The sequence below is a fragment of the Rhinopithecus roxellana genome, chromosome 5, assembly GCF_007565055.1.
Source record: "Rhinopithecus roxellana isolate Shanxi Qingling chromosome 5, ASM756505v1, whole genome shotgun sequence".
In the NCBI taxonomy this organism is placed as follows: Eukaryota; Metazoa; Chordata; class Mammalia; order Primates; family Cercopithecidae; genus Rhinopithecus; species Rhinopithecus roxellana.
The window spans coordinates 78,837,008-78,852,871 of NC_044553.1; the positions used below are offsets into that span (position 1 = coordinate 78,837,008).

General features: G+C 53.0%; 1 protein-coding gene across 1 annotated transcript; it reads right to left on the reverse strand.

Moving 5' to 3' along the window:
* Nucleotides 1-1,653: 1,653 nt before the first annotated feature.
* LOC104672166 (60S ribosomal protein L36a-like) lies at nucleotides 1,654-1,971 on the reverse strand. The gene has a single exon (XM_010375899.2). The coding sequence runs from the start codon at nucleotides 1,969-1,971 to the stop codon at nucleotides 1,654-1,656; it is 318 nt and encodes a 105-aa protein (XP_010374201.1).
* Nucleotides 1,972-15,864: the final 13,893 nt, after the last annotated feature.

Below are 15,864 nucleotides of genomic sequence, written 5' to 3' on the forward strand. Positions count from 1 at the left end.
ATAGTTTCAGCTACTTGGGAGGCTGAAGCGGGAGGATCACTTGAGCCCAGGAGTTCAAGGCTGCAGTGAGCCATGATGGCACCACCACACTCCAACATGGGTGACAGAATGAGACCCTGTCTCTAAAGAAAAAAAAAAAAAGGCATGACAGCCCCATTTTAGAGGTGAGAAAACTGGGGCCAGCCATGTCCAATGACTTGCCTGAGGTCACAGAGTTAGGCTGGGGTGCAACCAGGATGCAAACTTGCCTTTGCTAGTCTGGTGAAAGAACTGGGTATAAATAGAAACCCCAAAGCAGTGGGTGCCACGGACAGGACTGGAGGCTAAGAGGGGAGCAGGGGTGATTAAATACCCCCACCCCAATACTACCCCCAAGACATCTGCTTATTCTGGACCCAGAAGGAGAGGTTGGGGGCATTTCTAGGTATCCTGTGGATACCACAGAGGTTATTCACACTCTGGCATAGTAAGCCAGGCAGAGTGGTCTGAAGGAAGGAAGTGGGGATGGGGGAAGGGGTAGAAGAGAAGGTGGGGAAGGAAGTAGGAGGGACTGAGGGGGAGATGGAGAAAGGGAGGAGGAAGGAGGGAAGGAAGGAAGGTGGGGGAGGGAGGGAGGGGAAGGGGAAGGAAGGAAGGAAGGAAGGAAAGAAGGAAAGGGGAGGGAGAGAGGAAGGGAAGGAGGGAAGTGGGGAGGGAGGGAGGGAAGGAAGGAAGGTTGGTTGCCGGCCATGTTTGCATGTGTGTGCCTGGCTGGTTCTGTGTCCCTCTGTGTGTGCACGCATGTGCATGTGTGCATGAGTGCAACAGTTTTTTCTCCTTGGTCCTCTAAGTTCCTGTGAGTCCTGCTGGGCCAGGAAGTTTCCATTTGGGGCATGGCATTGGGATCCCAGTCAACAGCCCTAGACTTGTCCACAGGCATGGGGGGTGGGTAGGAGGGTTGGAAAGGCAATGGGGAGGGGTGGGAGGGGTGAAACCTTCAGGCTTGGGGTGGCTGGGAGGGACAGTGAATGCCCCAGGCAGGCCTATACTCTGGGGGGCTCTCTTGGTTATTCCAGGCCAGACAGTCCCCAACACGCATGTGTACTCCAGGCTGCATGGCCCAGCTGGGATCCTTCCCCACCCCTTAGGCTTACTTTCTCTAGAAGCACTGGGCATTGCTGTGCCCATTCTGCACTGCGTTCTTCACACTCACAGTCAGTTGATCTGCCTGATTATCCCATGATATGGTTAATGGTTATCCTCTTTTTTTTTTTTTTAAAGAATATCACTGTATTTATTTTCCTACAGGTAATTTTTCTATGGCTTCAACATTTTCTTTTCTTTTTTTTTTTTTTTTTTTGAGGCGGAGTCTCGCTCTGTCGCCCGGACTGGAGTGCAGTGGCCAGATCTCAGCTCACTGCAAGCTCCGCCTCCCGAGTTTACGCCATTCTCCTGCCTCAGCCTCCCGAGTAGCTGGGACTACAGGCGCCCGCCACTTCGCCCGGCTAGTTTTTGTATTTTTAGTAGAGACGGGGTTTCACCGTGTTAGCCAGGATGGTCTCGATCTCCTGACCTCGTGATCCGCCCGTCTCGGCCTCCCAAAGTGCTGGGATTACAGGCTTGAGCCACCGCGCCCGGCCTTCTTTTCAAATTAAAAGAAAAATTTCCCAAAGTTTAGAACTGGATCACTTGGCCCTTTCTCTTATCTCCTTTCAGTTTAAAATGCTTGCATCTCTTAAAGGCCAGCATCCTCTTGGATCTGCAGGTAGGCTCAACACATTCCAGCCTTAGCACAATCTTCTTTGTGGTCTTAGCCTTATTCCGGAAAATTGGCTTTGTCTGTCCACCATAGCCACTCTCCTTCTGATCATAGCGCCTCTTTCCCTGGGCATACAAGGAATCCTTGCTCTTCCTATACTGTGTCACTTTGTGAGGCTGATGCTTACCACACTTCTTACAGAAGGCGCTTCGGGTTTTAGGTACGTTGACCATCTTTGCAGCAGGGCTATTTTGTCTATATGATGAAAACGAGAAACAGCGTCCAAGACCTTCACCTCGCACAGCTCTCCCTTAACAGGAAAGGGCCCCCTCTTTTGTTTTTTTTTTTTGAGACAGAGTCTCCCTCTGTTATCCAGGCTGGAGTGCAGTGGCATAATCTCAGCTCACTGCAACTCCACCTCCTGGCTTCAAGTGATCCTCCTGCCTTAGCCTCCAGAGTAGCTGGGACTACAGGCGTGCGCCACCATGCCCGGCTAATTTTTGTATGTTTAGTAGAGATGGGTACTCGCCATGTTGGCCAAGCTGGTCTTAAACTCCTACCTCAGGTAATCCACCCACCTTGGCCTCCCAAAGTGTTGGGATTACAGATGTGAGCCACCACGCCTGGCCATCATTTTTTTTTTTTTTTTTTTTGAGACAGGATCTTACTCTGTTGCTCTGGCTGGTGTACAGTGGTGTGATCATGGCTCACTGCAGCCTTGACTTCCTGGGCTCAATGATCCTCCCATCTCAGTCTCCTGAGCTGGGACCACAGGCACATGCCACTACCATACCCAGTTAATTATTATTATTATTATTATTTTTTGCCGGGGGAAGATGGGGTCTTGCTATGTTGCCTAGGCTGGCCTTGAACTCCTGGGCTCAAGCAATCCTCCCACCTCGGCCTCCCAAAGTGCTGGGATTACAGGTGGAAGCTACCTTGCCTGGCCTTATCCTCTTTTTTTTTTTTTTTGAGACGGAGTCTCGCTCTGTCACCCAGGCTGGAGTGCAGTGGCGCAATCTAGGCTCTCTGCAAGTTCTGCCTCCCGGGTTCACGCCATTCTCCTGCCTCAGCCTCCTGAGTAGCTGGGACTACAGGCACCACACCCGGCTAATTTTTTGTATTTTTAGTAGAGATGGGTTTTCATTGTGTTGGCCAGGATGGTCTCGATCTCCTGACCTCATGATCTGCCCGCCTTGGCCTCCCAAGGTGCTAGGATTACAGGCGTAAGCCACCGTGCCCGCCTTCATTTTTTATATCTGTGTAAACTGAGCCCCAGAGAGATGAAGTGACTTGCCTAAGGCAGCACAGCTAAGAAGTAGCAGAAGCAGGATTTGAACCCAGGAAGACAGGGCACCAATCTCAGCTCCCAGCCCCTTCAGTACAGAGTGAGGGTCCCATGCCTTCTACTCCACCTCACCCTTCCAGCCTCAGGAGCACATTCACAAGTACAGGGAGGGCCCCTCTTCTGTTCTGTGAGGCCTGCATCAACTTGTCATGGGGTGGGGAGCCCAGTTCCCTGGTGGAATCACATCAGGTCATAGTGACAGAGACCTGACTCCCCAGGGACTGACTCCCAGCCACAGCTCTGGGGGCTGGGATAGCACTCTATACCACTGAACCTGCGGCACAGGGCCAACCAGTCATGGAGCCCCTCAAATCCATTGGTGCACTGGGGGCCAGAGGGCTTGCAGAAGTGGATGAGAGGTGGCTCAGCCTTGGGTAGGCCCTGGCTGAGAAATAAAGAGGCTGTTCATGAGTGCAGATGTGGTTCTGGTTGGCTGGGCCCCAGGGAGCCTGAGCAGGCCTTTCTTGTCTGAACCCAGATCTACTTCTTGGGTTTGTCAGCATTCCCTACCGCTGCCCTCAGCCCCACAGCCTGGCCAAGCAGTGGGAGCAGTCTCTCAAGTTGCCCTGAATGCCTCCGCGGGCCTCTTGCCTTCAGGAGTTGCATGCTGCACCTTCTGGAAACAAACAGGGACCATGATACCAGGCGGGGCTAGGCTGCCACTCCTGCCCTCCCCCTGGCTGCAGTCAGATGTCAGTATGCAGCACTCGGGGTGTGGGTCACAGGAAGGCCCTGTGGGCCTCTGGAGGGTTCTGCTCAGAAGAAACATCATGGGCAAGGAGGACTGTGCAGGGGCCACAGGTGCCCCTCCGATTGCCTGTTAGAGATGGGGAGCTGTGGAGGTTTCTGTGTCCCTTCCTTTAAACTGAACAACCCCGGCTGGACACAGTGGCTCACGCCTGTAATCCCAGTACTTTGGGAGGCTGAGGCAGGTGGATCACCTGATATCAGGAGTTCGAGGACAGCCTGACCAATATGGTGAAACCCTGTCTCTACTAAAAATACAAAAAAATTAGCTGGGCATGGTGGTGGGCGCCTGTAGTCACAGCTACTTGGGAGGCTGAGACAGGAGAATATCTTGAACCTGGGAGACGGAGGTTGCAGTGAGCCGAGATCTCACCACCGTACTCCAACCTGGGAGACAAAGTGAGACTCTCTCTCAAAAAAAAAAAAAAAAAAAAAAAAAAGGAACAACCCCTTTCCAGGCCTTTTGTCCCCATTAGGAGTGTCCTGTTGTGTTCTCTGGCTACTGCCCCAGAATTAGGTTAGGAATGGGGACAGAACTGGGCCTGGGAGCTGGGATTAGAATGGGCTGGGATTGGGATGAAGATGGGCTAGTCTGGGCTGGGCACAGCTGGGGATGGGGGTGGCAGGCTTGAGAGCAGAGGGTTTTATTGGAATGACTGTCTATCCCCTGCCCCCTCTGCATTGAGCCTGTCAACCTGAATGATGAGATTCAGGCAATATGATTAAATACTGAGTTTACTGGAGTGCAAAGTTTGAGGAGGGCACAGGCTCCAAAAAAATGGGGTCCAAGGGTGCTCTGAAGTGGAGAGATTTGAGGGTCATTTATATAGGCAAGAATGTAAACAGGATTACATCATTTCTCACACATAGTTACAGCAATTGATTGGTTATAGGCAGTGTTTCTTTTTTGGGAAAAGTATATTTGATATTCCACATTAAGGATGTAATAGTCAAGGGGTCTTTCATCTCAGTCAAGGGGTCTTCTATCTCAGGGACATCTGGTCTAAGCCAGGAACAAGGAAGGAAATTAATTTATAACAAAAGGTCAGTAATTAAGAGGTCAAGTTCTGTGACTTAGTCTCCAAAGGTAATCTTCCTCAGAGCCTAGTAACTGTTATTTTCATTCTTGTTGTTTTATTTGTTTTGCTTTGTTTTTGTTTTTGAGACAGGATCTTGCTCTGTCTCCCAGGCTGGGGTGCAGTGGCGCAATCACAGCTCACTGAAACCCTGACCTCTCAGCCTCCTGAGTAGCTGGAACTACAGGTGTGCATCACCACGCCTGGCTTCTCTCTCTTTCTCTCTTTCTTTCTCTGGAGGGAGGGAGAGAGAGGGGGGGAGAGAGAGAGAGAGGGGAGGGAGGGAGGGAGGGATGGGAAGGGAGGGAGGGAGGGAGGGAGGGAGGGAGGAGAAAGAAGAAAGAAGAATAGAAGAAAGAAAGAAAGAAAGAAGACGGAAGGAAGGAGGGAGAGGAGGGAGGGAGGGAGGGAGGGAGGGAGGAGGGAGGGAGGGAGGGAGGGAGGGAGGGGAGGGAGGGAGGATGGAGGGAGGGAAAGGAAGAAAGAAAGAAAGAAAGAAAGAAAGGAAGGCAGGAAGGAAGGAACGGAAGGAGGAAGGAAGGAAGGAGGGAAGGAGGGAGGAGGGGAGGGAGGGAGGGAGGGGGAGGGAGGGAGAGAAGAGGGAGGGAGAGCGAGAGAGGAGGAGAGGGAGGGGGGAGGGCGGAGAGAGAGGAGGGAGGGGGAGGGGGGGGGGAGGGGAGGAGGGAGGGCGGGAGGGAGGGAGAGGAGGGGGGAGGGAGGGAGGGATTGAGTATTTTGTCTTTCTTCTTTCTTTCTGTTATTTTATTCTTTCGGGCTTTCTTTCTTCTTAGGGCTTCTTTGTTTCTTTCTTCTTTCTTTCTCTTTCTTGTTCTTCTTTCTTCCCTCACGAAACCTCCCTCCCTCCCCTCCCTCCCTACCTCCTCCCTCCTTCCTTCCTTCCTTCCTTCTTCTTTCCTTCTTTCTTTCTTTCTTTTCTTTCTTTCTTTCTTTTTCTTTCTTTTGAGACAAGGTCTCACTATGTTACCCAGGCTGGTCTCAAACTCCCGGGCTTGAGCAATCCTCCAGCTTAGTTCTCCCAAAGTGCTAGGATTACAGTTGTGAGCCACTGCACCTGGCCCCTAGTAACTTTTAGAAGCCCCAAACAGATGATCCAGTTCCTTCAGAAGCCTTTGGAAAAATGGCAGACCGAGGAGGTGGTTTTGACTTTCTGGACTTTACAGAACTTCTCCCCAGAGAAGGGAAAGCAGACTTCAACCCCACATTGTTGGGAATAGACCCCCAAATCTGGACATAAACAGGCCCCAAAACTGGCCACAAACAAAAAATCTCTGCAGCACTGTGAGATACTCGTGATGGCCATAATGCCCATGCTGAAGGTTATTGGTTTACTGGAATGAGGGCAAGGAATACCTGGCCCACCCAGAGCGGAAAATCGCTTAAGGTGTTCCTGAACCACAAACAATAGCATGAGCAATCTGTGCCTTAAGGACATGTTCCTGCTGCAGATAACTAGCCAGCGCCCATCCCTTTGTTTTGGCCCATCCCTTTGTTTCCCATTTTAGTTAATCTATAATCTAGAGAAACAATGCTTATCACTGGCTTGCTGTCAATAAATATGTGGGTAAATCTCTGTTCATGGCTCTCAGCTCTGAAGGCTGTGAGTACCCTGATTTCCCACTCTGCACTCTATATTTCTGTGTGTGAGTCTTTAATTCCTCTAGTGCTGCTGGGTTAAGGTCTCCATGACTGAGCTGGTCTTGGCACCATATCTTCTCAGAGTCCTGCCTGTTTCTTAGGAATTGGCCTGAGGAAGGAGGAATACCGGTTGAGGCTTACTGTCTGCCAGGCCTGATCCAGTGGCATTAGAACACTGGGCACCTGACCCCACCACAAACCTGGGGACACAATTCATCATCCCACAGTCAAAGACCCTGGAGCTCAGAGAGGTTAAGAAGCTTGCTCTAAGTCCCACAGCCAAGAGTGGCAAGTTGGGATCTGGGCCTGGATTAGGTGGCTGGTGCTGATTTTGTCACCAGAGTATGCCTAAGAAGGCATACTAATCCAAGCAAGGAGACACTAACAGAGGGTATCAGCACCAGGAAAGTGACGCAGTGGTTTCCCAGCAGTGAGACTTTTCTGGAAGGAGTTAGAGGCCCATGCTGGGGTCAAGCACTGCTCCAGCCAAGCCTCCTCCCCAGCTGCAGGGCATTTGCCTAGCTCCTGCTGCTGGAGTTCTAATCTCATGACTGGCCTTGGCTCAGGGTCAGCCCCAAGATGCCTTTCAGTCTGGGGGCTGTGGTCAAGGCTGACTTCCGGCCTGTCTGGGTCACCTGCACCTCTCACCTGTGCTGTTCACACTGATTCCCTGGGCCCAATCTATGTTCCCTCCACCAAGCCCGAGCTCACCTTCTGCCCTGTGCCACCACTGCTGGCTTCCCACCAGTTGCTCTGTTGCTCACCACACCACCCACCTCTTGCCATCATCTCTGGAAGCTGGGGGTTGTGACCATTCTTGTTCCAATGTTAAAGATGGGGAATCTGAGCTCAGCAAGAGGAAGCCTCAACCTCCCCTTACCCCAGAGCCACTCCACTGTGACACGGTGCCCATACGTCCCCTGGCAGCACCTCACCTCTCCTTTCCTTTCTTGGCAGGAGGCTCTCTCTGACCCCACCAAACAGGCTGTCCCCTACCCCCTGCTCTCAGCTCTGGCAGCCTCTCCAGCCAGAGCCCATAATCCAGACACTTGCAGCCTACCATGGGCTGGGTTGGGGGGCATTCTACTCTCTTCAAGAGCTGAGGGACTGTCAAGTGAAAGATGGATGCCAGGGACTGAGGGGTCATCAGGGGGTGATGCCGGAGAGAGCCAGGAGGCCCCGGATGGAGGCCTGAAGGGGTAAGCCAAGCTTTCTGAATCCCTGGCTGTGCCAAAGCCACCCACAGGGACTTTCCGTTACTGACCTAACCTCAACTGGATTTGGGCATCCTCCTGGCTTCCCCAGCCAGCCAGGGCGCACCAACTAGGCAAAGATGGCTGAGGAAGGTGTGTGTGGAGCTGACACAGGGGCCCCGGGACTGCTGGAGAAGCCTTGTCCTGGGCGGGAACCCTCTTCTCCCTGCTCCTTACCCAATTCCCTGGGGGATTCTTTGGTTTCCCCTGCCCTATGCTGGGGTGCAGACAGGCCACCTGAGGTCTTGCCAGCCTGGACTTGCTCCAGCTGTGGGTCCTGAGGTCATGGAGACCTCCTGAAATCCTCCCCAGGGGAGCTCTTCATAGGCAGACAGGCCTGATGAGGTGCTAATTACTGAACTAATTGGAGCCTGAGCTACAGATGGCCTGGTTGACAGGAGGTGGGGACTGCTGGAGCAGAGGGGGCTGCGGAATAGGGTCTGGAGGGAGGATGAGGGAGCCCAGAGCTGGTGCAGGGTGGGCTGTGTTTGTTCAGGAATTGTTGATTTATTAGCAATGATCAGCTCTTTGAAATGCGTTCTGGTCTCCTCCATATCTCTCCTGGCCCTGGGTTTCTCTCTGGGAAAAGATCGGTGTTCTGAAGGCACTGCTTGCTGGGAGGGGTTCATCAAGAACTTGGGGGCAGAATGTTCTGCTCTGGTGAGTGACCTGAGCCAGAGGGAGGCCCACGGCCTGTCCTGAGGATTCCAGGCCTGCTGCAGCCAGCAGACATGGCACCGGGTGGTCTTGGAGATGGCCTGTGATAACACAGTGACACCACTGAGCTGGGTCACCTTGGAGGGTTCTGGGGCTCACCTCACACCTGGCTCTTTTGGACTCTGGCCTGCTCCTGCTCCTCTGTGAATAGCTGGTAAGGGGCCAATGACTCGAGAGGACTCACAAATTGGAGATGAGACTGCTCCCTGGAATAAGGGTAGGGGAGCTAGGGAGTCTACCTTGCTGCATCCAGAAAGGAAAAGCCTAGCACCCTTTCCCCTCCCCCAGACTTCCTTCTTCACAGCCCACCCTTCTGGCACAAGTCATTCTTAGCACCCTGGACCCAGGGAAGACTTTGGTCACATTGGGCCAGGCCCCAACTCTCAGCAGGGTAGCATGTGGCTGTCACTCACCCATCTCTAGCCCCACTGGCTCCCCAGGGCACCTGGCATACTGCACTTTCTCTGGTCTTCAGACCTTTGTCTGGCTGCCTCCAGCTCTGCCCTGTGTGGCGTCCTGAGTAGGGGTGGGAGGGGCATAAGGAGTCAGATTTTCCAGTGTGCAGGGCTTAGGCTTTGGATCTAAATCCTGCCCTAAACAAAAACAAGTAAACAGAAAGAAAACTAAAAATAATAACGACAATAAACAATAAATCCTGCCCTAACTCTCGGGGTTGTGCTTTCTTGGACATGTTTTGCTTTTTGTTTTTGTTTTTGTTTTTTGTTTTTTGAGATGGAGTCTGGCTCTATCGCTCAGGCTGGAATGTAATGGTGCGATCTCAGCTCACTGCAACCTCCACTTCCTGGGCTCAAGTGATCCTCCCACCTCAGCCTCCCAAGTAGCTGGAACTACAGGTGTGCATCACCACACCACGCCCACTTAATTTTTCTAATTTTTTTGTAGAGATGGGGTTTTGCCATGTTGACCAGGCCGGTCTCAAATTCCTGGCCTCAAGCAAAGCCTGACTTGGCTTCTCAAAGTGCTAGGATTACAGGCGTGAGCCACCGTGCCGGCTGTGGACGTGTTGATTGCTTCTGTGAACCTTGACCATCTCCTCTGAAAAATGGGATTGTAACCCCATCTCTTAAGACGGCTTGCAGGGCATGAATGCTCAGTGCAGTGCCTGGCACATACCCATCCATTCCCTCCCTGCACACCCCAAGCTTCCCACATTGCAGGGGCAGGATTATAGATGCTGACCGCCCACACATGGGCCACCCACCATTGCCAAGCGACCCAGGAATGTGCCATCTTTATATCCAAAAATAGCTCTGGGTCCTATGCAGTACCTTGTTCCCCTGATCCCTGCTGACTTGTTTTTTTAATTTAACAAACACTCTTAGTCTTTACTAGGTACTGGGCACTGTTTAAAATGCTTCACAAATATTAGCTCATTTAATGTATTTAATATATTCAATGGATGAAGTCACTTAGTCCATTTATTTTGTAATCCATTTACTGAATTAAATGAGGTGATGCTGAGGTGGATGCAGAGAGCCATGTGGGAGGGAAGCCCAGCCACATCTCTCTGCTCTGCCAGGGCAGCTTCTGCTGTGCAGCTGGGTTGAACGCCAGTCCTGCCTCCTGCCTCCTGCCTCCTGCCACAAGGCCAGCCTGGGATGGTAGAGCCATGGGCAGGTCAGAGTTTCAGGAAGAGCAGTGATGACTAATTAAAACTTCAGCTCAGGGAGGCCCCCTTGGGGCAGGGATTGCCTCAGTCAGCTTCCCTGGGGCAGTCCCCTAATTGGACCCCTGGGCTCTAGGAGTGATGCAAACTCACCAGGCAGATGATGGCAGGCAGGGAGGGAGGGAAAAGGAGAAAGGAAACAGGCTGGCAAAAAAATAACAACAACCCCCTTCCCATTGTGAGAGATGGTGACTTTGGAGTCCCCAGACTGTCACTTAGGAGAATCAGTTGCTTGGCCTCTCTGAGCCTCAGTTTCCTCATTGAGAAGTGGGTATAGGAAAACTTCGAGCCCTGTAGGGTTACTATGAGGAGACCTATGCAGAAAGTACATAGCACCATGCCTGGCTCAGAAATAGGCACTCATACAATTGGAGCAATTGTCATGGTTACTGCCACGGTCCTCTCCTATACGTCACTTCATTCAGTTCTCAGAGCATTCTGGGAAAGAGGTGGACAAGCCTTCAGAGTGGGTAGGGGGTTAGCCTCCCAGCTTTCATAACCTACAGAATGGGTCCTGGGCCACGTGTGGAGTGTGGAGGAGCGGGGGCAGAGGATGCTGCAGAAGGTCACTGCACAGCCTGCGATGCAGATGGACCCGGAGCCTGCCTGTGGAGTGGAGAGGACTTGACTAGGCAGAAAGAAGTGGCGGGCAAGAAGGCCACACGGCCACACCACCAGAAGCAAAAGGGAGAAGGGTGCCCTTCTCTGTTCCCACCCAGCTTCCCTTCCACATCCGGGAAACCTGAGGGCGCTGAGTATGGTTGTTTGTGTTGAGGACCCAAAACCCCCTTTTCTGGGGCCAGGCTGCGAGTCTAAGGCGAGATAATAACAGGGAGTTTCTGAAGCACTGTCCCCCTACTCTGGTGAGCAGGAGGCCTCCTGACCGTGACCCCAGTCTCCCACCCTGCTTGGCTGCTCGCCTCTTGCCTCAGCAGCAGTGCTGCTGTGCCAGCCCTGAGCCAAGCCCTCCTTGGACGCGGTTGCCTGGTAACCAGCCCTAAGTGACGGAAACCCCAGAGGGCCGCTAATGAGGGTGCAGCAGCCAACCACCTGGCCAGACCCAGCTGCCCAGCCAGCCTTAGAAAGGCTTCCACGATAGTCCACCTGGCCCGCCCACGGTAGGAGGGGAGGGTGCCCTAGCACTGGGGGAGGGAGCATGGTGGGGCAAGGAGGAGCTGGGTTGGCAGCCCCCCAAAAACTTTGAACTGGGGATCTGGGGGAAGGTGATTCCCGATGAAGGCCAAGGCTTGACCAAAGCGAGGGGCGGGCACTGGGCTGGAGTCAGGGTTGTGGGTAGGGCCTGCCCAGGCCCAGGCCCCAACCACCACTCTGGAAACAGCTGTGATGGCTCTGCCCAGGGCGCCGAGGCCGGGGGAGGGGATCCCCAGGGAGAGGCCCTGGATGGGGAGAGGAGGTGATGAGGGCAGCTGGCAGGAGTCCAGGCTGTGGTAGGGGAGTAGCTCCTGTAGCACAGAGGGAAATGCATCAGCCCCTTCCCTCTTTGCAGGGGTCCCCCCCTCTTCTTCTCCTCACAACCCTACCCCAGGCTGATGGTCTCCAAGGAGGGGGCTGCAGGCAGCATGAGGCAGGCAGGTGGAGCTCGGCCAGGTGTTTTTCCATCCTAGGTCTGAGAGGGGAGGAGAGGACGGAGAGGAAGTGGCAGTGGCAGAATCAAGAGGCCTGGTGTATGGACTGGACAGGCCTTCAGGAGACTTGGGTTCTGGAGTTGCCTGCCTGAGACCCCAGGCAGATAGCTGGCCCTCTCTGTGTCTCATTTGCCCCATGTTGAAATAGGGGCTGGAAACAGGCTACTGCTGGTGTCATGGGTCCTAAGAGGCTGACAGGGGTAGTCCAGGGCTTTAGGGGAGCTTTGGGCAGTAGAGGCTCCTTCAGGCTCTCATTTCTGGGCCTGGGTAGGTTTTTCTGCTTTTCTTCCCTTTCAGATGTGCATAGCCCTCCTTCACCATTAAACCTTCACTCCATAACTACAGCCTGACTCAGTCCTGTGGTGGGCACTAGAGTCACAGCCCAAGGGCGGACCCCGGCTCCACCCTGGAGGAGGTCCCTCCCCAGGATAAGAGGCAAGCCAGGCTTATAGTCAGGAAATTTCAGCACAGGGAGCTGAGGCTAAAATGGAGATGAGTTCAGAATGCTCTGGGACCTCAGAAGAGATGACCAAACCCAGCCTGCAGCTCAGGGAAGGCTTCCTGGAGGAGGGGTCCTAAGCTGAGTTTTTTTGACGGGGGCTGTGTACGGTCTTGGTTTGTTGCCCAGCCTGTTTACAGTGGCCTGATCACAGCTTAGTGTAGCCTCAACCTCTCAGGCTCAAGTCAACCTCCCACCTCAGCCTCCCGAGTAGCTGGGACCACAGGCGAACGCCACTATGCCTGGATAATTTTTTTTTATTTGTCCCACTCTGTTGCCCAGGCCAGCCTTGAATTCCTGGGCTCAAGTGATCCTCCAGCCTCTGCCTTCCAAAGTGTGGGAGGATTACAGGCATGAGCTACCATGCCCAGCCTCTGAGTTGAGTCTGAAAGGCCAACAGGAATTAGCAAGGAAACCAGACAAGCAGCCAAGGCAGAGGGAGAGCATATTCCAAAGCATGGAGGTGTGACCTGAAAGGAACCTTGGCTGGCTGGGGAGACAATCGGTACAATCAGGAGACATGCCAAAGCCAGTGGGGGGAACTGGAACCTGAGGGCACCGAGGAACCACAGGAGACTCCAAGCTAGGAGTGACCGGCTAGACACAGGCATTACAAAACTCTCTCTGGAGGTAGGGAGGGAGTATCTCCTGCTGCCTCCAGCACCCAGCCTTCAATGGCTGGGCTTTGGCACAGCCAGAGTTGGACATCACAGTCCCACCCTCCCCGAGTCCAAGGCCCAGCAGTCCTGTTCCTGAGGCCTCTCTCCCACTGTGGCAGACCCACCTCCACACAAGCACCCATCTCACTGCAGAGCAGTGGTCTGTTTGAAATCTGGGAGACAGCACTGGGACCCATCTATTGCTGTACCCTCAGTGCCAGCATAAAACCTGGAGATCCTCAATATGTGACAGAAGGAAGGATGGGAAGGAGAGAAGGAAAATCAGCCCACCATAGCTGTGAATTAAAGAGTGTTCCCCTCCTTTGAAGGAGTCCCTAAATCTTTATTTATTTGAGACACAGTCTCACTCTGTTGCCCAGACTAGAGTGCAGAGGCACGATCTCAGCTCACTGCAATCTCCGCCTCCCAGGTTCAAGTGCCTCAGCCTCCTGAGTAGCTGGGATTACGGGCTTGTGCACCACGCCAGTTAATTTTTGTATTTTTAGTAGAGATAGGGTTTCTCCATGTTGGCCAGGCTGATCTCAAACTCCTGACCTTAAGTGATCTGTCTGCCTCAGCCTCCCAAAGTGCTGGGATTAAAGGCATGAGCCACTGCACCTGGCCAGGGTCCCTAAATTATTGTGCATGGTTTGTTGTTGTTGTTTTTCTAGCCAACAGGCCAGCAGATGCAGTCCTCCAGAGGGATCCAGTGAAAGCCTGCCCCACTTCTCAGTCTTAGGGCCTCCTCTCTGAGCAACTCTGATTTTCTCTGGAGGTAGTGGGGGGGCTCCTTCGGAGTTTGAGAGGCTCCCACTCCCTGCTCACTGCGGCAAAGCAGCAGGCTGCCCCCACCCCCAGCCTCCCCTGCAGAAGGATGCCCTGGTTTTCCAGTACACCTTTGGAAACTGGCTTACCTCACCCCAATCAGACCCCATGGCCCTGTCCTCCTCCTGTCCTATCCAACCCAGATCCCTACGATGCTCTGAGTCCACACTGATGGCCATCGACACAGCCCAGCTTCAGGCTCTGCTTGCTTTAGTGGCAGCGCATTCTTGAACAACAATTGTGTCTGAGCTTCCCTCAGAAGGCACCGGAGTCACACAGTCCTCCAGGGACAATCCTAGCTCTCCATTTCTTGGCTATGTGAACAAGTGGCCTCCCCCTCCTCCTCTAGAGCTACCGTTACTGGTTGGGGGTAGTTGCCCAGGTTATTGGTATTTCGAACAAAGAATTGTACAAAAGGCACAAGCAAGGCAGCAAAAGCTCCAGCAAGAGGCTCACCAGCACTGGTTACAGAATTTTCTAGGGTTTATATACCCTCTAGAGGTTTCTCATTGGTTCACCCTAGTGACCTGCAACCAGTCTGATTGGTTGAAGAGTAGGCCTACAACCAGTCTGATGGGTTGCGGGAGGGGACCAATCAGAGGTACTTTCATTTTCCAGCTACCACTCCAGTAACTGCCATACAGCAAAAGACGGGATTGCATCTACCATGCAGCAACTGCCACCTAGTAAAAGGACGGGTTGAAGAGGGAGTAGTCTCTGATATCCAGCATGAGTCGGCCTTAGGTTCCCTGCCTCCAGGCCCTATTCTCCTGCATCATTACCACTGGTTGAAAGCTTACTAAAAATCAAGCTGTGAAGTCACTGGAGCCCTGTAGCAAGTCATGTCCCTGCAATGATGAGCGAGCTGAGAGCTAAGGGGCTTACCTAAGCCACACAACTCAGTAGATCAAACCTCAGCATGCTTGTTTTTCAAACTCCTCCTTCATGTGGTTGTAAAAATTAAATGAGATATCAATGATCTCATAGATAGATATAGGAGCTCCATGTCCAACCACTGACACTGAGATATTCCTCTTCTGGGAGGGGAGAGGGAGCAATGAGGAAGTAGAGGGCAGACAGGGCAGCAAAAACAGTCTGAGGGGCCTCTCTGGAGGAGGCAGTGTCTCTAGCTGGGTCTGCAAGGATGGAAGGGGGCATTGCTGTGTGTCTCAGGGAAAGGTGCCACACTTCTCTGTTTCTCTGCCTGTAGAGTAGCTGCCAGCTCCACCTCACACTCCTGTGGGGTGCAGGAGCTCCTCCAAGGAAGGAGATTTGTAAATAGCAGGTGTGGCCTCATTAGAGGGAATGTCATTTTTTTTTTTTTTTGAGACGGAGTCTTGCTGTGCCGCCCAGGCTGGAGTGCAGTGGCTGGCTCTCAGCTCACTGCAAGCTCCGCCTCCCTGGTTCACGCCATTCTCCTGTCTCAGCCTCCGGAGTAGCTGGGACTACAGGCGCCCGCCTCAGTCGCCCGGCTAGTATTTTTTTTTTTTAGTAGAGACGGGGTTTCACAGTATTAGCCAGGATGGTCTCGATCTCCTGACCTCGTGATCCGCCCGTCTCGGCCTCCCAAAGTGCTGGGATTACAGGCTTGAGCCACCGCGCCCGGCCGAGGGAATGCCATTGTTATTAATAACCATAACATAATGAGCCAAGGCTTAGGAGCTGACCTTTTACCTTGCATTCCCAGGGAGCCAGGAGAAGTAACCGGTGTCTGGGATGAGGGTGGAAGAGGAGTGTGTGTGTGTCCCATGTGGAACTTGGGCAGACCTGGTGGTGATGGGGGTGGGGTGGGGTGAGAAGAAACCTCCTTTTCTACACTACTTTCTTTTTCTGTGTTAACTCCACCCAGGAAGCCCATATAAGGACAGACGGTTCCCTTCTCTGCTTTTATTCACACTATTCCTTCTCATTAGAATATCACATCTCTGCAAGACCACAGTGCTGATAAAAACATGTGGAGCTCCCAAGGCAGTTACCTTGTATTGATTGCCTTCATTCTCTGTAGGCTCCACA

Coding starts and splice junctions, on each gene's coding strand:
- LOC104672166 (XM_010375899.2), bottom strand. CDS start 1,971: ATGGTCAACGTACCTAAAACCCGAAGCGCCTTCTGTAAGAAGTGTGGT.